The sequence below is a fragment of the Pelobates fuscus genome, chromosome 4, assembly GCF_036172605.1.
Source record: "Pelobates fuscus isolate aPelFus1 chromosome 4, aPelFus1.pri, whole genome shotgun sequence".
Taxonomy (NCBI): domain Eukaryota; kingdom Metazoa; phylum Chordata; class Amphibia; order Anura; family Pelobatidae; genus Pelobates; species Pelobates fuscus.
Genome location: NC_086320.1, coordinates 238196862 through 238219428, shown reverse-complemented (window position 1 = coordinate 238219428; position 22567 = coordinate 238196862). Strand labels below are relative to the sequence as shown.

At 44.5% G+C, this 22567-nt stretch overlaps 1 protein-coding gene across 3 annotated transcripts in view; it reads left to right on the top strand.

The window, feature by feature from the left end:
- Positions 1-22567, top strand: part of FYCO1 (FYVE and coiled-coil domain autophagy adaptor 1) — a 260863-nt gene that overhangs the window by 194349 nt on the left and 43947 nt on the right. For all 3 annotated transcript variants that reach the window (XM_063452011.1, XM_063452010.1, XM_063452009.1), the window contains 2 exons: positions 9986-10167; positions 10452-10572. In XM_063452011.1, coding sequence (XP_063308081.1) covers positions 9986-10167; positions 10452-10572 — 303 coding nt within the window. The remainder of the gene's footprint in view (positions 1-9985; positions 10168-10451; positions 10573-22567) is intronic.

The following is a 22567-nucleotide window of genomic DNA, read 5'->3' as shown; positions in this document are numbered from 1 at the left end:
CCGAAAAACAACTTCGAACGGGACTTAGTCTCTGGAGCTGAAAAACGAAGTGTAGGAGAAGGTAAGGGTCAGCGGTGTTCGGTAAAATGTGTAGCCGATTTCAGTTCCACAGAATCTTTAGCATACACCGCTGACCGCGTTCGACTGAACAAAGATGGCCGCCGTCACGTGCAATTAACCTGCAGTAACCTCACAGCCTGGGAGGTAAATTGCCTGCATACTTTAACTTCTGGGTGGTCCGCCTGTGTGGTACTTGGTTCAGTAAGCCCTATTTACTGAACCAAGTGGGAGAAAGCCAGGAACAAGTTATTTTACAGGTCTGGGGACATAGTCTTAAAGGGACATTGTTCACCAAAGTTACAAGATGTCCCCAGACGGTTCTTAAAGGGCCATACACACCCAATAAAAGTTAATACTTTTCAGGGGCCATAGTCTTAAAGGGTATTGTTACCCAAAGTCTCAATATGTCCCCAGACAGTTCTTAAAGGGCCAGCAGTCGCACAATAAAATACAATATGCCCAAATGTTGCACCTGAAGGGCCAAATCTCCCAGGGACCATAGTCAACAGGTAAGAGGCTGGCAATCAGGCTCCTCCAACGGCCGTGGGTAAAGGGCAGCTTGTCACCAATAAATTCAGTGACGAAAGGCATTTCGTCACACTGCCGTGAGAAAATCAACCAAATGAACAGAAGGATGCTTAGACAGGTAGCGTTGCAACTTAGGTATGTTTATTGGCGTGGCAGATTTGTTAGGGTACAGTCTGTTGGGGCACATTGTTTTGGCATGTGCTCTAAAACATATTGAGCATACGTGTAACAGCCTACACGCACTATAACTGCAACCACCTGCATTAAAATTGTTGCAGACTTGAGCTTTACCTAGAAAAACAATAGGCCTACCCAGTTTATCTCTCACTTCCCTCTGTGAAGTGTTAGATTGATAACCAGAATTTGCGTTACTGGTAGAAAGGGGCGCTACGTTTTCTGGACAGAAGTTAACTGAATGAGCAGCAGATGAGCATATAGCGCAGGACGGGGTTTTAAGACCTGCAAAATGCATCAAGAACAACTCTGTGTCTAGCTGTGCCCAATCAGTAATCGTATTGTATTGGGAGAGAGAAGCAGCGGATCTTGAAGAAAATTACTTGTGATAGTCATAAAATGCGTAGCCGCCGTACTTGTATGCTAACTCAATCACTTTATGAAGATATAAGTCAAGCTCCTCTCTCCGTAGTGGGAAAGCTGTACAGATGACATCTCTGTATAAGCCAAATGCAAGGACAAACTCGGGGATATTGAGTTTCCTATTCAGTCTAGGGTCTCTAGATTTCATCACTACTGACAGGTCCTCGAAGGTATAGGCCCTGTTTTCTACCACGTCTTGTGAAGCAATCAGTAGTGATGCTAGGTTTATGTCCTTCCCCTCTATAATGTCTCGTCTTAGAGACTGAGGAATGAGATGAATAGGGTTAATGATATTAGTGGCTCTACTAGTTGGTAGAGGGTTATCTTTACCTAAATTAGGTGTGGGCTCAGTAGCTGGCACTGGAACCTCTGGAACGGTTGTGATACTGTTTGACTCCAGATTATCCAACCTATTGTTAATCGTTGCTACTGAGGAAACAAGGGAGGTCATCATATTGTGTAATTCTGCCAGGCTATTTTGCACATTGAAAACCTTACTAGGGCCTGGCCTTTCGTTGTCATCAGTAACGTTTAATAGTCTAAACAGTTCAGCTTTCCTGGCTGTAGCCGGGAAAGGAATGTTCCTTCTTTTAAGTTCAGAGGTGATCTTGGGGATAGTCCAGGACCGATAGCTGGAAGCTGGACTTGGTGGATCGGTACGTCTCTGTGAGCCTGATCTGAGTGGAGTGCTGGCCATCGACAAATCATCTCCTTGTGTAGACTGGTTAGACATGCTGGGAAGTGAGGTAGATGGATAAGTTTAGTATAGTACTGTATCGAAACGGTAGTGACCCAGCTTACTATGCTAATGCCTACTGGCGAAATTGGATTAACAAGCTTATTTTGGTGACAGGTGAAGCCCTGACTACTTGCCAAGTGGCTATGAGAGGCTCTACCTATGATTTGGCTCGTGGGGCCTTTGTGCCACTGAGGTGGGTGGCGGGGTGTTGGCCTCTCGGTGACGGTTAACAGAGTAATAACGAATGGCCGTGATGGGTGAGGCCCTAACTATGACTTGATGCAAGGCTCTTACTATGAAATGGGACGATTGGCCTGAACCTCTGAATGAAGCGGTAGTCGGTATGCCTTGCGGGACCACTAGACTGTTAGGCGAAGAGGCCTATGGGATTTCCTAATTTTTGGCGAGGGATTAAAGGGTAACCTAGTTTGTGTTTGAACCGTATACATACCTGATAAATGACTTGGCTGACGTATCCTGAAGTAGTTAACAAAATTCTTACTTGAACCTAGAACATTTTACAAATTTAAATTACGACCTAAGCCTGGGAGCAGCTGTAGAAACATACTATTTATTCCCAACAAAAGTTGTATACTAACCGTATGCGTAAAAATGTTTTAGAGAAGACTTGGCGGGAGAAAGCCAGCACTTTAACCAAGCATTAGTTGCTTTTAGTGAAAGGTTCCGCTTGAACGTTGTCGTATATATTGTTTATTAAATGAAGGGGAAAAACATATAAACAACGTCATTTAACAAACTAGTATAAAGTAGTAATAAATATGAACAGCGCGAGACTGTAAAATAATAAATAGTCCGGGGGGCGGAGCCTGGCACTGAACCGGACCGGACGCCATTTCTCCCAGCTCCGTTAATTTCCAAATCAATCTAAGTCTAATCTTGGCAATTACCTACCATCCGACCCTGCAAACACCAGATACTGCCGGGGGACACGCCACAGAATCCCCTGATGCCCTTCCAATACTCCCCGAAACACCTTAAGGTGAAACGCAAGACCGGGGCCTACTGCAGGCCCACAGACCGCGGCCTCAAGTACCTCTGGAACGGGGACCTTGCTGGAGACGCAGCGGAGTGGTGGTCGCCACATACAGCACCTGCCTATACACCCATGGGGCGCAGGAACCAGAAGCCTACACCAGGTAATGCCCCAGAGCAGAGGGATATCGGAGCTATGCTCCAGCGGCATACTCCAGCCAAGATGGCGGCCGCCGAAAATCAAACTCCTCCAGGGGCTCCCCACACAGCTGCACCTCTCACACCTCAGACTCAGAGCCCACCGGAGGACATGCAGCAACAGCCCACAGCTTCAGCAGGTACTACTGAGCCTGCAACCAAACAGGACCTCCAAATCCTATACACAATGCTGCAGGATATTCAAAGCCTTCTCACTACTGACCTGCCCATTCTAAAAACGTCTATACAACAACTGACAGGCAGAATAGAGACAACTGAAATGGGTATTAAAGAGCTCCGCCAAGACACCTCTACCATGCAAGCATCTATACTCCACCTACAAGCAGCCCAACAGGCGCTCTCACTACAAGTAGCGGCGCAGGAAGACAGATACCGCCGCAACCACATAAAGATAAGGGGCATACCGACCACCGTCTCCCAGGAGGAACTACCACATTATGTGAGAAGGCTGCTGGCCTCGGTGCTGCCACCCGCCACCGCGAAAAAAATCACCATTGCTGGACTATACCACCTACCGACGCCCACCACAACCACTTCTACAATGCCCAGCGACATCATACTCCGCTGTGCACTGCCACAAGATAAAGGGCAAATAATGGCAGCGGTAAGGAATAAGACCCCACTTGCATTTGAAGACGCGCAACTATCCTTCTACCAGGACTTATCCAAAGCCTCACTTCAATGGCGAAAATCCATGAACCCAGTCACCACCCGGCTGCGGGCAGCAGGAGTATCCTACAGGTGGGGAACGCCACGAACCCTCCTCGTCTCACACAAAGGGACAGTACAAAAACTGAGCACTGGGACTGATATTCCTGCATTCCTCGCAACACTGGACATACCGAATGAGACGACAGCACCAGCAGGATTAAACCGCGCCCACGGATGGGACCCATCCAGTGTGGTACCATTTGTACCAAGGACTGCAGCCGACCATCCACCTGACACCTGACTGGCAGGGAAGCCACCAGCTCCAACCCAAACCTATTGGAGAGACTCACCGATCCAGCAGCCTTAGGCTGCAAAGTTGTTCAGTTGTAACATTTTGATTATGGTTTACAGTTGTTGCCTTATTTTTTCGTTTATTAACGTAGACTCACTCATACGAGGACACAAACACTGACCTGGGTCTCCTGGGAATAGAGAGACCAGGCTCACTATATCATGACCAGGCACCCTCGAAGCAGTATCACCCAAGTGCAGGAAACCACACGATTCAATCCTAGACCCGTGCATGTTTCCAATCATGCTCACAATTGAGCGGACACGACCGACTTGTAAACCCCTACATTGCATTAGGAACATGCACCTCATGCATTACCCTCCCGGGGCTTGAACAGACAACACCAATATATCATGTACCATACTCGCTAATAGCCCACTAGGGACCCACCCATGATAAACATAAACAAAAAATGTGCATAATCACGATCACTGTATATGTGTAACACGTATAATATCATAATGTTTACTTTGCTAAAAATGTCAATTATACATCTCTGTAATGCAATGCACAACAAAAATAAAGAATTAAAAAAAAAAAAATTATAATAAATAGTCCGTAGTTAACCATGGGCACTTTGAGTACCCCAATTAAAGGTACTGAGTAAAGAACCCGCATATAAATACACATATATATATTAAGCCTTTGAACCAATGAGCGTTTACACCCCACGAAAAATTATAGTTTGCGGTAACGGAGGGGTAACGAAGTTTAACACGAAATGTTTGATGGAAATTATTATTATTATTATTATTATTATTATTATCATTATCATTATAAGTATTAATCCTAAAAGAATGAATTAACCGAGTATCATGTTAGAGATGTCTTAACTGATTACCGGCAGAGCGGGGAAACAAAGTCAGGATAATACAGAGTTGAACATAAAATTTAACCTATAATAATAAAATGATTTAACTTACAGGAATTAACAATAACGTGTCTATTACTGGCGTGCGAGTGACCCGAGTAGCAGGTTAAATATGATACAGTTTATAACCCTACTGGCAATTAAAACAGTTCTTAAACAATATATAATATGGAAATTTCATTGAAAGTTATACAAGCCTTCAAAAGAATGAAAATTAATACATATATAACATAGCCACAAGGTGGCGATATTCAGCCAAACTCACTGACTGAATTACACGCTGACAGAAAAGCCAGCCTGCAAACGGGGAAAGCAGAGCTATGAATCCCCTAGCCGAACACAGCCCGGAATCACTGACTAGGATCGCCCGTAAGAGTAATGGTAAGTGTAATGCACATAATTAAAGCATGCCGACCTTACAATTAAAAGCTAGCAAAACGGAAAGTAACTTATCAACGAAATTTCCTAACCGCCCGTTATTACATGAGTTAAGAATGGGGAATACACCTTGCTACTATGCGTGCTGACAGTCGAGTCAGTATAAACGGAGCTGCCTGACTCCCCGCAACGACTAAGTTCGTCCGTAACGCTTATTAGAAAAGGTAAGCTGTAACCACGGTACAGACCGGCGGGAAACCGCAGCAGCTGCCGAAAAGCAATTTTTAAGCCGATTGCGTATAAGTATATGCCACACATGTAAGGTTATGTGCTCGGGCAAGTCAGACCGATATCGTGCTGAGATCAGCTCATAACTCACTGTTAGCCGTTCGACTGATGAAATGATGTTTAGCTGCTCACGAAACTCCGAGCAGGGAAATTTTCAAGAGGACTGCCGGGCGGGAAACAGTATCGGGCTGTGAACCAGAAGAACCTAAGCACTTCCGGGATCGTCGCTGACAGGTAGTAGGATTGTATTGCGTTTATATAGGGCAAGTTGTACCTCCCACAATTCCAGGCCAAGCCTTCTATATATACACACATATATATATATATATATATATATATATATATATATATATATATATATATACAATGTGCAACTTATTCTTCCTAGGTGTGAAAAACTTTAAAACAGTTGCCAATACAAAGGCCGGGCTGAGAGGGGCAATCATGGCAATAAAAGCTGGTTTCCGTCCTTACGCCCCTCTGGTAGCACAACCTGCACCTTTTCTGGGGTGTCTTCTTTTTGGGGGTTGGTGGTATCCGGAAACAGAAGTGACCTGTCTCAACCCTTCTGCTGCTAGGCCCAGCTGATGGTTCCCCACTGTGGCACTCAGTGAGCAGCCCAGAAATAAGCTGAAACTGGAAATCCAGAAATGTGGATTTAAGGTCAGCATTTGCCTTTTTGTACAGAATAAAGGCATTGTGAGTCGCCATTTGCATAAGGTAAATGCCAAGCTTTTTGTACCATGCCCTGGTCTTCCTCAGTATTAAATAGGGTTGCAGCAGTTGGTCGGACAGGTCAACTCCCCCCATGTGCTTGTTATACTGCCTAATGCAGACTGGCACCCGCTAATTTCTTGTCTGCCACTGTAGCGGAGAGGTAGTATAATCCACAGTATCTCCGCTGGGTAACAGGAACAATAAATGCAGCATACAATAATCCTGGTAGCGTTGTAAGAATCCTTCCCTCCCAAGAACTAGACGACACATAGGCTGGGAGTCAACTGAACTTTTAATCACAGGTCACAGTATTTATGGGATTCCCCATGCAAGGGGTTTCTCTACTGACATTACAGGGGTTGTACAGTAGGGGACTACATGGGGAACTTAACAACCTGGACATTTCTCCCATTATGCACTGCTGTACGAGAGGGATACTCCGACTAGAATATACTGTTAAGTGGATTATCCCTCCGTGCAGCACAACTGACATTTTACATTAAAACACATAACTTTTATAATATTCGTTATATTTAAACGAATGGACGTTCGGTAGATAGCTGGATCTGAGTGCACATTTTGTGAAAGTACCGCTCAGATCCCAGCATAAATAACCGAACGCCTCACGAAACACACATTATTTCTAAGTTACATTCAAACTACCGATTGACCTTAGGGAAACACGCTACCGAAGGACCGGGGCTCCCGAACGGCTTGGAAGTCCAGCGGTATTCGTGCCGTCGAGTAGCCGATTTTAGTTCCAGGCGCTCGACGACCAAATACCGCTGGGCTAACAAAGGATCCAAAATGGCTGACCGCCGCGTAGTCGGTAGCCGAACGGAGGCCATCCTGAATCCTTCTAATTACCGATTGCAACAATGCAATCCTTAATGGGAGCCACACGACCTCCTGTGTGTGGTCTCCCTTCGGTAGTTTGTTCGTTTCACGAACAGTGTTGAAATTCATTGTTCGTGAAACTATTGTATGAATGCTGGCGGTTTTCATGCCGCCAGCATACAAACGCTATTGTTCGCCTGAAATACATTATACATACATACTTGGTTCTTAAAGCGGTATACACACTTTTAAGAAAATACAGTTTAAAGTGGCTGTTTTTGCCACAGCCACGAACTGCGACTCTTCGAGTGTGCTCCGTATGCATAGATGTTGGCATGAACACCTGCTTGCCAGTGCTTTTGGGAAACCGACACGTGTCTTTCGGATAGTGCCGCAGGCCACAGTTTCAAAGCAATAAAGCATCCTAAGAAGAGAGATGCTATTATAGTAATTGTATTTAGCAATGGGTTAATTAAATCCCATACGATTTTTCCACTTGTCCCAATGATATCCGGGCAACCTGGGGGATCAAAGTGGCTGTCTTTACCTTCGTAAACACGGAAGGTGGAAACATAACCACTGGCACTTTCACAAAGTTTATACAACTTTATCCCATACCGGGATCTTTTGGCCGGGATATATTGTTTAAACCCCAGTCTGCCCTTGTATTTCATGAGAGACTCATCTACACAAATATTTTTTGTGGGGTGTACATTGAGCCAAACTGTCTGTTGAAGTGGGAAATAAAGGGGCGAATCGTATAGAGATTATTGTATTGAGCATTATCTCTTGGGGGGCACTTCGAATTGTCGCTGAAGTGTAAAAAGCGAGGCATTGCTTCATATCTGGACCTGTTCATGGTCTTGGAGTAAATAGGGGTGCTGCTTACAGGATTTTTGGACCAGTACATCCTGATGCTGGGTTTTTTAATAATGCCCATTAGCATTGTAAGTGCCCAAAATTAAACTGTTTTCTTTTTTTTTTTTTTACTTTTTTTTTTCTATTCTTTTTCTTTTTTATAAAGTTTTTTTTAAACTTTTAAAAACTTTTCAGAACTTTTCTAAACTTTTCATCTCTAACTAGCCTAACACTCAATTTCCCAAATTCCCACTAAAGTCCACCCACTCCAGCTAACTAAGGAAACGTTAAATTAATTAAATAACAAATTAAATAAAATTAACCCCTAAGGGTTTAAAAAAATAAAAATTAATCCTTGAGGGTACAAAAAAAATTAGATCACAGTTAAATACTGTGATCAGTATACTGATCACTGCAGGCAGTGATCAAAAGGGCAGGGAAAGGGTTAAAACTGTTTTAAAAGTATTAAAATGACTTTTAAAACACAGATACACTTTAAGCTAAAATGGCACACAATGTTGCAGCACCGCTCCGTCTCTATCCACTTCTCAAACCACACAGAGGTGGAGGGAGGAGGATCAGGAATCCCAGCAGCACTGTGATTGCTGTGACTGGCTGTCACAGCGATCACATGTGCTGGGACAGCTCTATTGGCGGTTGCTGGTCTGCCTCTGACAGCGAGGCACCCAGCAACAGCGTTAACCCCGCGATCGTGGCGATCTGGCGTTAACGTTAGTAAATGATGGAGATTTTCCGTCAACGGTCCTTAACGCGCGGACAAGCTTGACGGAAAATCTCCGTCTTCAGTCGGGAAGGGGTTAAGGGTATAACCTTTCCCCACTTTAACAACAATTAAACTGGTCTGACTCAAAAAAGGGAACTGTCACTAAAATATGGGAGAGTCTTTGACTATGTGCACAGAATAATAGTAGCCATGTGGGAGATAATGTTTTCTTTCTTGTTTATTTTTTTCACATGGATTTCATCTTTTTAACTAGACCATTAAAAAGATCCTAATTCTTAAATATGAGTTTTATATACCTTCTTAAAATATATTCTAGTATTTAATTTTGCACAATTGTTTCCAGTTGAAACAATCAAGCCCACAGAGTTTAAGCAAATTTTACATTACATAGTTACATAGTTACATAGTTGCATAGCTGAAAAGAGACTTGCGTCCATCAAGTTCAGCCTTCCTCACATGTGTTTTTTGCTGTTGATCCAAAAGAAGGCAAAAAAACCCAGTTTGAAGCACTTCCAATTTTGCAACAAGCTAGGAAAAAAATCCTTCTTGACCCCAGAATGGCAGTCAGATTATCCTTGGATCAAGCAGTTATTACCCTACATTGAAAGATTATATCCTTGAATATTCTGTTTTTGCAAGTATGCATCTAGTAGCTGTTTGAACATCTGTATGGACTCTGATAAAACCACTTCTTCAGGCAGAGAATTCCACATCCTGATTGTTCTTACAGTAAAAAAGCCTTTCCTTTGCCTTAGACGAAATCTTCTTTCTTCTAGTCTAAACGCATGACCTCGTGTCCTATGTAAAGTCCGGTTTGTGAATAGATTTCCACACAATGGTTTGTATTGGCCTCGAATATATTTGTATAATGATATCATATCCCCTCTCAGGTGACGTTTTTCTAAACTAAATAGGTTTTAATTTGTTAACCTTTCTTCATAGCTGATATGTTCCATTCCTTTTATTAATTTTGTAGCCCGCCTCTGCACTTTTTCTAGTGCCATAATATCCTTCTTTAGAACAGGTGCCCAAAATTGAACAGCATATCATTGATCAGAAAATTGCTATTCAGAAAAATTGCTATTCAGCAAAGAATATAAACCTTTACTTTACTAAATTTACTTTTCACTTTTTTTTTTGGCCAAATTGTAGCTTATGCGGACGCATATTCTGCTACTACTGCTGCAACAATTATGTAATGACAAAGCACAGTGGCAAAAAGGAAAGATGCTGTCAGGCTTGTTATAAGAAAGATGAAATTAGCAATGCTTGTGATTCAGGAGACAGCACTCGGCAAGAAGCACCAGCCACTGCAGGAAAACGTGGAGTAACAGGTCAGTTATATATAAAAAAGGCATATAACAGTTATATAGTCATCAAGCGTCTCTATATCTGTACGTCTGTGGTATGCAATCTGTATAAATATATTGCATAACAAGTATTGTGGCCTTTCACAGCTAGAGTAATGTTTCAAACTGTATTATAGAATTGGAATTGACAATATATACAAATATTAAATTACTCATCTAGTCTGCCTATAATGCAATCTTAGCTTTATTTGTTCTTCAGGACTCATACACTACATAATATAATTTATGGCTATACTTGTATTATTTAGTTACTGAGGAATCGAAGGACACAGTTTTTGATATAATCACAGATGAAGAGCTTGACCACGTGCTAAATTCTACTTCTCTGTCAGAGGATCAAAACTCATTAGAACAGTATACACCAGATCTGTAAGTATATAGAAAAGTCTAAATTTATATTTTATGCGCTGAAAAAAATATATTGTAATTGTATGTGGAAATCCTTGGATTAATTCTGCCTCCAGTGTTTTATATCACTGGGAAAACTGATTTTCACATATCAGATTAAAGGAGCACTCTGTGCCACAACAACTAATACTCACTGCATTTTATTGTGGGTTTCTTTAATTGAATTTTAATTTTAATGTATTGTTGCGCTAAAAAATGTTTTTCTACTTTTTAAAGTATTAAGTTCTTAGTTAAGATCAGTTTCGAAGCTGCATCATAAAATACTGCATTGTATTTAAAATGCACAAAACACTTAACACCCTTAAATGTTTCCTGCAGTGAATTGAATTTGATGTAGAACCAATTGGTGGCCATGGGGAGGGGAGTGTAAACAACATTGGTGAAGATAAGGCATTTTTTTGAAAAAAAAATACTGAATGTGTGTGCTTTTCTTCATTATATCCTATTTTTGATGTTTGCTTATACATTATTATGCTAGCATACATTTTCATTTGATTGTGTTTAACGTGATCATGCTATGTGGACAAGAAGTACATGCAAGTAGTAATATAATATTAAAGGAACACTGTAGCGTTAGGAATACATATCTCTATTCCTAACATTGCAGCCTTGATGCCCCTTGTCATTTAAGTCCCCACCGTGACCTTCTTCTCATAGACGATCTTTGAGCAGCTTTCGCTGCAATGCGTCATTAATGCGTCATCTGCCATAGAAGATTATTGAATACAATGATTCTATATTATTAACCAAGACGGCACTGTGCATGGGCACGTGATGTCACGGCATGTTGGGGTATGAGGTCTGGGAAATAAGATTCTCTACTCTCATATCCAGCATGGAGCCATGGCTTGAGGCCGTGCTTCCAATTCATCTAATTAGTGTGCTGCAGGGTTTTGGTGGTAAAATTAAGTATCCTACCTCCTAAGGACGGCGGCCGTACTTTGCCGTCCTTGGGAACCCGACTCCAAACACCGGCGTTCACAATGGAGGGACTTGCCTGGCATCCCAGGGAGTCACCCTGCTGCTGATCTGGCCCTCCTGGGCCATGTGATTACAAGGTCTTTATGAGGACCTCACAATCACATGGATGGAATAGCCATCCACAGCAGTGCCAGGGGGAGTTCCTAGAATGACAGGTAGTCCCCATGCTGCCTGTAATAAAATGAAATAAAGTTTTAAAACAGTTTAAAATTTAATAATATATAATTAGATCATATATATATATATATATATATATATATATATATATACATACATATATACACATACACTGTCTAAGTGTATTTTAATATTAATATATATAATTATATATATATTAATATCAAAATACACGTGTAATGATATTAATTGAATATATTTAATTATAATGATATATCAGTATATAATATAAAATAAATAAATGTATAAATACGTTAACAAAATAAATAACTCAAATAAATATATATATGTGTGTAATCTCGTTCTAACTGTATTTTTATTTATTTATTTATATTTATATATATATATATATATATATATATATATATACCAGTTTAGTAGAAATGCAGGCTGCACTCTCGGACTTAAGTATCAAATAACTGCTTTATTCCATATAACAAGTAAATCGACGTTTCGGTCCACGCAGGGACCTTCCTCAGGATTAAGTGACTCTCATGCAAAAAACTGCAAATATATACCCATATCAATGAATAAAAAGTGACTTACCCAGGTGTAGTACATAAAGCCCGGCGTTCCACTCTATTCACCGCGCATGTGCGGACCCAGTGTGAACTCACGTTGACCCGCGGCTCCTACGTAATAACGTAACTCAGCGCCGTCACAGCAACGTGGTCAACGTCTCCATAGGAACCGCTACGGATCAAGAATAGACATAATTGGCGGGAAATTGAAATAGTGAATGTTAATAAAAGTGAACAGAGTAGGGGGCGGGGCCTGACCGCCGGCGGGATCAGACGTGTTTGTCTGAGCTCCCACTCCAAGGGCCCGAAAGTTGGAGCAAACTGGAGGTTTACCGCGACCAGCAGACCACACAGACGTCCACACAGACCCCCAGTAACAGGGGATAGCCGGGATGGGACGGCCGCTCTCCCAGGTCTCCGGCCGGCATCTTGCACCCCCCCTCTGGGACGGGGGGGATCATCCCGGTCTGCAGGGGCATTGTCCAGCGTACCGACCTGGGCCCAAACAACCGCCCTGGCGGGCAACATCAACCGGGCGACAACCCACAAGATGGCCGCCGGCCATGTGCGTGAGCTGCCAACAGAGATCGAGCTATCACTGATACACAAGTGAAATAGCCAACAAAGCTGAAGAAAGAGCACCCACTATTGTCCTACCAGCCTATTACAAAGCAATAAAGCTTCTGGAAGCTGCAACTGGGATCAAGCCGCAATTTCATGGAAATTATGGCAATAGCACCTACCGCGAGACACAACGATGCAGAACCCACCTAGACAGCACTGACCACTCAAGGCATCAAGACAGAAAGCGGCTAGGAGGCCTATTGTTTCAAGGACCGGATAATTTTGGGGACACGCTGATGCTGAACCCCCTGTTATCGCTCATCTGTGATATAAGGTGACAACTAGTTAAAATGGTCCCTGCTAACACACAACAAGATCATCTCCAGCAATGTAATGACTCTTTGTAATTCTCAGTCCCAGGATTACCTCTCTCTAACGCTTACAGGACTCAGAGATGTTAATAGCCCATTGTCTCGATAATAACACTCAGCAAACGAACACCATTTCTAATTCACCTAAACTCATGTAGGCCTGACGAGTCCCCTAGCACTGTTTTGTTTATCCTTATCATCATATGACAAGCATTTAACTCATTGTGGACATCTAGTATCCTGAGTAACATATTAAGATAGCAAGCCCAGATGTATTTGTACAAAATCAGACCTATTAACCAATAATGTTCCACAGCCTGCTCTCTTCATGTTATAAAAAATGTGCTGTTTAACTGCCACGTATTGTTAAGCTATGAAACTGCATGTAGCAGCCGTCGTGGCTCTGCACGCTTGTTGTTAATGCATGCACAAATAAAAATAAAGAATACAAAAAAAAAAGTGAACAGAGTAATGAAAGGAGTGATCAAAGTTATGAGAAGTACCCAACATCCATACATAAAGATCTAAAAAAAATACTAATGAAATAGTATACAGACCTACAGACCTCAAATTTCTATTTTTTATTTTGCCACAAAAAGTATAGGTATTTTGATAAATTTAGGATATACACCTGTATATTCTAAGGCAGCAGAGTTTTTTTCTTTTTTTTTCTTTTTTTTTTCATCTCTAATTAATTACCTCAATAGCCCCATGTCTCCCCACCCATAATAGTGTTTTTTTTTGTGTTTTTTTGTTTTTCTAACCTCAGACCTTATATTTCAGACTGGGCCCCTTAAAACAGCATTAACACCCAGCACTCCCAAGCAACCAAGTCCTGCTGAATCTTCAGAGCAGAGGTATCATCTCTGGAAGATTGCCCACCCTACCCTCCCCACACCATCCCACCCCATGGTCAACAACTTACTTATAGATAGTGCACATCAGCTGGTTTCCTTAAGACACCAATCAAGTCACTAAACCTCTCCTCACCTGAATTCATTTAACACACTGCATCCTTACATTGGTTTAAACACTCATTGATATTTGTGTGTGTGTGTTTGTATATATGATCTACATATCTATATAATACACATTTTCTTTAATGTTCTCCCTTCTATTTTTCACTTTAACTTCTCTCATCACTAAAATATCCCTATCCTTTCACTCACCTGTCCCTGGCAACACCATCATCATTACTTCCACCTTACTCCCCTCCCCTCTCTATTCATCCCATGCACTCTACACATACCTTTCCAGCCTATCTCCACCAACTCCTCCAAAATCCTCTACATACATACCCTCCTACAAAACTTTCAAATCCTACTCCCACCTTCACTTCCTTTCTATCCTTCTGCTCCTAGCAGTTGGTGATGTCTCTCCAAACCCTGGTCCCCTCTCAACAAACTCAGCACATACTAACCCAAGGATCCACACTAATCTCATACCCATCTCATGTTCCTCTAAATCCTCCTTCAATACTGCCCTCTGGAACGCACGCTCTGTTTGCAATATAACTAAATCCACTGCTGTCCATGACTTCTTCATCTCTCGTTCAATAGATTTACTAGCCTTAACAGAAACCTGGCTCTCCTCCTCTGACACTGCCACCCCTGCATCTCTGTCCTTCGGTGGTCTCCAACTTACCCACAACCCAAGAAACTCTGAATGTAAAGGTGGTGGTGTTGGGTTTCTCCTCTCCACTCACTGCTCTTTTAAACCTCTTCCCACCCCCCCTTCCCTCTCTTTCCCGTCATTTGAAATACACTCAATTCGCCTTTTCAAACCCTTCTCTGCTAACATTGCTGTTATTTACCGTCCCCCCGGTTCCCCTCTTCTCTTCCTTGACCACTTTGCTGCCTGGCTACCCTATTTCCTCTCTTCGAACATTCCATCCCTAATTCTCGGGGACTTCAATATTCCTATAAACCCACCTTTGTCCTCTGCAGCCACTAAACTACTTTCAATTACTTCCTCCCTCGGGCTATCGCAGTGGGCACATTCTCCCACCCATGTAGCTGGCAATACCCTTGACCTAATCTTCACTTATGCATGTACAGTATCTAATATCTGCAACACTCCATATCGACTCTCTGATCACCACCTCTTATCATTTGCTCTCGCGTACCCCCTCACCCAACAACCTCAGCCTAACCCCCCTCAACTCAGGAGGGACCTTAATTCTCTTGATCTCCAACAGTTGTCAGCTGACATTGATTCACAACTGCTGTCCATCCCTTCCCTCTCCTGTCCTTCACTGGCCATCTCCATATATAACTCTACTCTTACATCTGCCTTGAACACTGCAGCGCCACTCCAAACAAGCACCCCAAGGAGGACCCGCCCCCAACCATGGCATACTAAATCAACGCGCTATCTGCAAAGATGCTCCCGTTGTGCTGAACGCTCCTGGAGGAAGTCTCGTACCCAATCAGACTTTCTCCATTATAGATTCATATTGTGTTCATACAGTGCGGCCCTTGCCCTTGCCAAACAGTCCTATTTTTCCTCTCTCATTAGTTCATGTTCTCGCAACCCCAGGCGTCTCTTTGACACCTTTAATTCTCTTCTTCGCCCTGCTGTGGCCACCCCCAAAACTAACCTTACTGCTGATAACTTTGCATGTTACTTCACTGACAAGATTGAACAGCTAAGGAAAGAATTCTCCCCTCCTTGCCTTTCTGTTTCTCAACCACACATAGATCATGCCTTTCCTACCCTTCAGACATTCTCCCCAGCTACTGGCCAAGAGGTGGCTGCTCTTCTTTGCTCCTCTCGCCCCACCACTTGCCCGCTCGATCCTGTCCCATCTCACCTTATCAGATCTCTCACCACTTGTCTCGTGCCTTCTCTAACACACATCTTCAACTGCTCGCTCTCTTCTGGCATCGTCCCTGCTGACCTTAAACATGCCACTGTAGTACCTATACTAAAAAAAAAAAACATCCCTCGACCCATCCACCCTCTCTAACTACCGTCCCATATCCCTGCTCCCTTTTTCCTCAAAGCTTCTGGAAAGACTTGTCTTTACCCATGTGTCTCATTTCCTCAATTCCAACTCTCTCCTTGACCCCCTTCAATCTGGCTTCCGCCCTCTCCACTCCACAGAGACTGCCCTTATCAAAGTTACTAACGACCTAATCGCAGCTAAATCCAAAGGCCACTACTCCATACTAATTCTTCTTGACCTCTCAGCGGCCTTTGACACCCTTGATCATGCTCTCCTTCTTCAAACTCTTCAATCGCTTGGTCTCTGTGACTCTGTCCTCTCGTGGTTTACCTCTTATCTCTCCCAACGCTCATTCAGTGTCTCCTTTTCTAATGATACCTCCTCCCCCCGCCCTGTCTCGGTTGGAGTCCCCCAAGACTCTGTACTTGGTCCCCTTCTGTTTTCTCTTTATACTGCCTCTCTTGGCAAACTTATTACCTCTTTTGGATTCCACTACCACCTGTACGCTGATGACACGCAGCTATATCTCTCCTCCCCGGACCTCTCCCCTGCCGTCCTGCAACGTGTCACTGCTTGCCTTTCTTCCATCTCTGACTGGATGTCCTCCCGCTTTCTGAAACTCAATCTCTCAAAAACTGAGCTCCTTGTCTTTCCTCCTCCTAATACACTCTCCCTTCAAGTTTGTGGTACCAACATCAGTCCATCCTTGCAAGCGCGCTGTCTTGGCGTCATACTTGACTCTGGTCTCACCTTTGAGCCTCACATCCAGCATGTTGCCAAATCTTGTAGATTCCATCTTAAAAACATAGCCCGCATCCGCCCCTTTCTTGCACCAGTTACTACCAAGGAGCTTGTCCATGCTCTAGTAATTTCCCGCATGGATTATTGTAACCCTCTCCTGATTGGTCTTCCCAATAGCCGTACTGCACCCCTACAGTCCGTAATGAACGCTGCTGCTAGATTGATCTTCCTCTCTAGTCGTTTCTCTCACACCTCACCCCTTTGCCAGTCCTTACATTGGCTTCCTGTATGCTATAGGAGTCAATTCAAGGTACTAACTCACACCTATAAAGCACTGAACAACTCTAGCCCCTCTTATATCTCCTCACAGATCCATAGGTATGTCCCTTCTCGGTCTCTCCGCTCTGCCCGTGACCACCTCCTGTCCGTTGTCCTCACTCGTACGGCCAACTCGCGCTTGCAGGACTTCTCGCGGGCGGCTCCCTTCCTATGGAATAGCCTGCCTACCGCCATCAGACTCTCCCCGAGTCTTGCATCTTTTAAGAAGTGCCTTAAAACCCATCTCTTTAGGAATGCTTATGGCCTCCAAGACTAACCCCTACCTCACATACCTGTCTCTTGCCCTCTCCTAAAGGGCAGCCCACCTTATTTGATTGCAAATTCCTGTCCTAATGTGTTTTACACCCCACCTCCTATAGAATGTAAGCTCAATTGAGCAGGGTCCTCTTCAACCTCTTGTTCCTGTAAGTTTATTTGTAATTGTCCTATTTATAGCTAAATCCCCTCTCATGATATTGTAAAGCGCTACGGAATCTGTTGGCACTATATAAATGGCATAATAAATAAATAAAAAAATAGTATTCAGTTTTATCTTTAACCCATTGACTATGTATGTAGGTACAGGGTAATTTATTATCCAGCCCACTTATCTAATAAGTTTATATTCTGCAGCAGCTGCCTTTGTATATGAGGTCTGTATACTATTTCATGAGTAGTTTTTTAGATCTTTATGTCTGGATGTTGTCTGACGCCCATGACCACGCTAAGAACTCCGACAGCTGGAGGACGCCCAAAAAGACCTGAACAATAGGTCTCGGCGCAACAATCCGTCGAAATGGATACCCTCTCCTCCATCCTACGAGAGACATTCTGCGGCCTACTCCCTGAAGCGCCACCGGCAGAATTACTCCTAGACAGGGCCCATAGAGCACTAAGAACCCCTTCCACCAACATGGAACAACCGCGCAATGTGATTGTCCGGCTACACTACTTCCATGTCAAGGAAGTAATAATGAGGGCTGCCCGGAATACTCCTCTCATGATTGATGGCCACCAGGTCCAATTCTACCAGGACCTTGCACCCAGCACTCTACGTAAAAGAAGATTTGTGTCCCCTCACTCAAGAGCTAACTCTCCGAAGGATCCGCTACTCTTGGGGACACCCTTTTAACCGTGCACAGAGACAACCAGACTGTGGCGAAATCAACCTCGCCACTGGGCATTGGAGAAGCCTGTTTGCCAGCCTACTGCCCTGCGACTATGGCCCTGGGATGTATTGGCCTTCTAGGAACTGACTTGGGCATATTGTATTTTATTATGCTGCTGCTGGCCCTTTCAGAGCCATCTGGGGACATACTGTGGAGTTACTGGATGGCCACCATTTCATGTATCAGAGGCACATGGTGAGAACAATGGAGAACAACGGCCATTTTAACTCACAGACACTGTTTGGACTTTTATACACGGTGCCATCTCGACGGTATTTGGTGCACAAAGACATCGTGCAGTAGTTTTAAACTATACAACAGGGGACACATTATACAGTAATTATTTTTCATATAGCCTGTATATGTTCTGCGGAATCTGCATTAAAATGTATCTTCCAAACTACTGAACGGATCTGGGTGAATTTTGGATCTGTGGTTCACCCAGATCCCCCGATTCCGAGGATATACTTATAGGGTTATAGGGTTATTGCATGTTTTGGGGTCCCTGTGATATGTTTTATAAAACTGTATTTCTCTGCCTGTGATAATTATATTACCCATTGTGTTCAGTAATCATATCACAGGCAGGGGGGAAGATTTTTTTGTGGGAGTGTCTGTGTGTATTGTACGGATTGGTTGTATTTCAAAACCCTGTGGGCAGTACTATGTTTGTGGATTGTGAATAAAAGAGGCTGTATGTGCCAGTACAGTCAGTTCTGCTTGACCCTCAAAACAAAGTGTCGTCTCGTTATTGGGGGAATTGGATTGTATGCTGATTGCCAGGAGTGTAAGCTGATTGTATGCTTTTCCTGTTCATCTGCTTACAGCATTCATATGCTTGAGTGCATTCGTATGCTTCTCTGGTTCGGTGGATGTGGTGTCTGCTGCAGTGCTTGGAGTCCTCAGGAAGCGCTAGGAGCTTCCTTCAACGGAGGTACCCAGTCGGGGTGCCAGTCGATCCATTACACAGACGCACTCCCTGTACGACATGGCTGACTCCGGAGACTTTGCCCAAAGATTGGGCTTGCCTCGCACTGACACCACCGCTGCCAAACTACCCGGCAGGCCAGCAAGAATGCCTCAACCCAAGAGCGATGACACAGGATCTCACTGACGACCAACGCCGGCGGGAGACCCACCTGCACCTACTCGAGACTAAACCTACCAAGCACAACAGCACGTATGCTATCTGGGAGCTCCTGGCTCCACCTAGAGCTCCAGGCATCCACATCAGCTAACCAGACTCACCTGCATGACCTCCAGGTGGCCTGCCTGTTCGGGACAGTTACCAGCTCAAGAGACCATGGCAACCCGTCGGACAGTCACCGGACTGAGATGAGATACCCATGCCCTCCCTTCTAGCCATGACTTACCTCTAGTTAACCAATTTAGGCATCATGTGTTGTTACACCGTTATATGCACTGCCGCCGGCCCTCTCCAGCTCCTGTGCCCGCGGCCCACCTCCACCTACCGAATAGCACACAGGACACTAGCGGAGCGCTCACAGAGTTCCCTCCCTCAGTTTGTCCCGGCCACCTCACACAGCCAGGGGAGAGGCATATCAGCCCCAGAACAAGACACACCATGACACCCCCTCCCCCAGGCCCACGTACACCATTTGCGCTCCTACACACCACGCGCCCAATACCCAAAGATTTGCATTGAGGAAATGTCGGCCCGCTCACTACACAGAACCCAGAGGCACCATGCACTTGGTCCGATCCACACATCGGCACAAACGAGGCCCGCCTTCTCGGGCAAAAGAGACACACTCCACGCTAGCATGGTTGATACGGGAGGGTGTGTGGGGGTCGCCGACTGGCGCTGGCTCTTTGGTCACATAGTGCCAGGGTTGAATGCCCCGCAGTGACACCCCCATAGAGGTGGGGATCCCCCGGGGGGGCCTGTGGAATGTCCGAGCTTAAGTCCTGGTGATCGCTTAGACGGGAGTGCGCAAGAATACCCTCCACTCCACAAATTGCCTATCTTGCCAGGGGGGCGGGACGGAGCGGGGTGACGCCAACCCCCCACAACTTAGGTGACATATACTTTCCATACCGGAATTGCAAAACACTTCCTGACAGCCTGCGAACGACTCTACCCGACCGTCCGCGAGTTGTGTAACACCGCACAGATTTTACTCCCGATACCTATGGTGCAATCAGGTACTCCATCCCACACCCTATTGGCAATTAGTAAGCCCAATAGACTGACCCACTAGGGTTTTTTTTCTCTATACTTCCTAACTGTTCTCCCCCTTCTCCACACAACTACCCACTCCCCTACCCCCCCCAACTCTCGTCCACCAGCCTTTCCGCGGCACGCGACCCCGCCTCTACCTTGATCCCCTTCCTCCACCCCACCCCCCTACTTGCGAATTGTGCATCAGTACACGCACAGGGGTCTCCAACCCAGTACCAAGCCCACCACTATGCCCCTTACTCTGAAATGCATCTCCGTCAACGCAACGGGCCTAAATATACCCACTAAAAGACACGGGCTGCTACGTTGGGCCCACAGACAACACATAGACATCTTACTACTCCAAGAAACACACTTTACCTCACACCGCTCATTTCCCCTTACCAACCGCTACTACAAAAGAAGCTTCCTCGCCAAATCCCTGACGCAAAGACAATTGTATTGAAATCCACATGTCCCCTAGTGAACATCACACATACCACGGACCCCCAAGGACGCTACTTCACAATAGAGGGAAAAATAGCCCACATGGACTACGCTTTTAGCCCGATCTATGCACTGACTGTCCCGGACAACACATTTTGGCAACAAAGAGCGACCCACCTGCAAACATACTCCAACAAATACCTCGTCATAGGCAGGGATTGCAACGCGGTACACACACCTGCAATAGACAGGACAACTCAACACCCCACCCGCCTCCGCCCCTCCAGGAATGACATCCTCTTTGCCCAATTCCTGGCCACGCAAAACCTGATAGACATATGGAGAGCCCAACACCCCTCCACAAGGGACTTCACTTTTTACTCGCATCCACACCCCTCATACTCCCGAATTGACCACTTCCTAATCTCCCCAAATCTACTATCGCAAGTCACCAACTCAGACATTAGAACAATTTCATGGTCAGACCATGCAGAAATCTCGCTTAACATAACCTTCCCTAACCTTAAAAGGCCATGGTCATGTAAACTTAACCCTACACTGGTACATGATAAACACATAAAAGAATCCATCGCCAATGCTATCACTGAATATTTTGAACTCAATGCACCCACGGCACCATCCCCCATGACACTATGGGCCCTCAACAAAACGGTCATTCGGGGAACTATAATTACAGCACACAAAAGCAGAAAATACAACAACTTACAGAGACGATGACTGAACTACGGAGGCTAGAGACAAGACATAAACTAGACCCACAAACCTCCACACTTGCGGAACTAAACGCAACTAGTGACCTCTTCAAACACCTCACACTTATTGACACGGCCAAAGCCCTCATGTGGCTTAAGCAGAAGTACTACGAGAAGGGAAACAAAGCGAACTCCATGCTAGCCCGCAGACTAAAAAAAAAACACAAAGAGAGCAAACACATCACCTCTATACGAACAAAAGATGGGATCCTCGGTAACGTCCCTGAGCACATAGGCGAAACATATCAGAAATACTTTGATAACCTATATAACCACTCCACGCACCTACTACGGGAATCCACATCCCACCCCACCCTCATAGATAACGTATCACACTTCTAACACTACGGAACGAGGCCAAATTGGCAATAGCAATAGACACCACAGTGGAAGAAATGGCGGCCACACTAGGCACCTGCAAACCCAATAAAAGCCGATGGCTATACCGCCCTCTATTATAAGGAATTTAGCCCCTTGCTCCTTACACACCTCTGTACAGTGTTCAATGCCAAGCTAAAAGGGGAACATCTACCGACTGACATGACCACTGCAAACATATGCCTTATCCCCAAACCCAACAAAGACCACCCAGAAACCAAACACTACAGACCCATGTCGCTACTCAACGTGGATCTAAAAATCCTGAGCAAATCATGGCTAACAGACTAAATCCCTACTTGGAGGGACTAATCCACCCTGACCAGGTAGGCTTCATTCCCCACAGGCAGGCCTCGTATAACACACGCAGGAACCTGGACATCATAT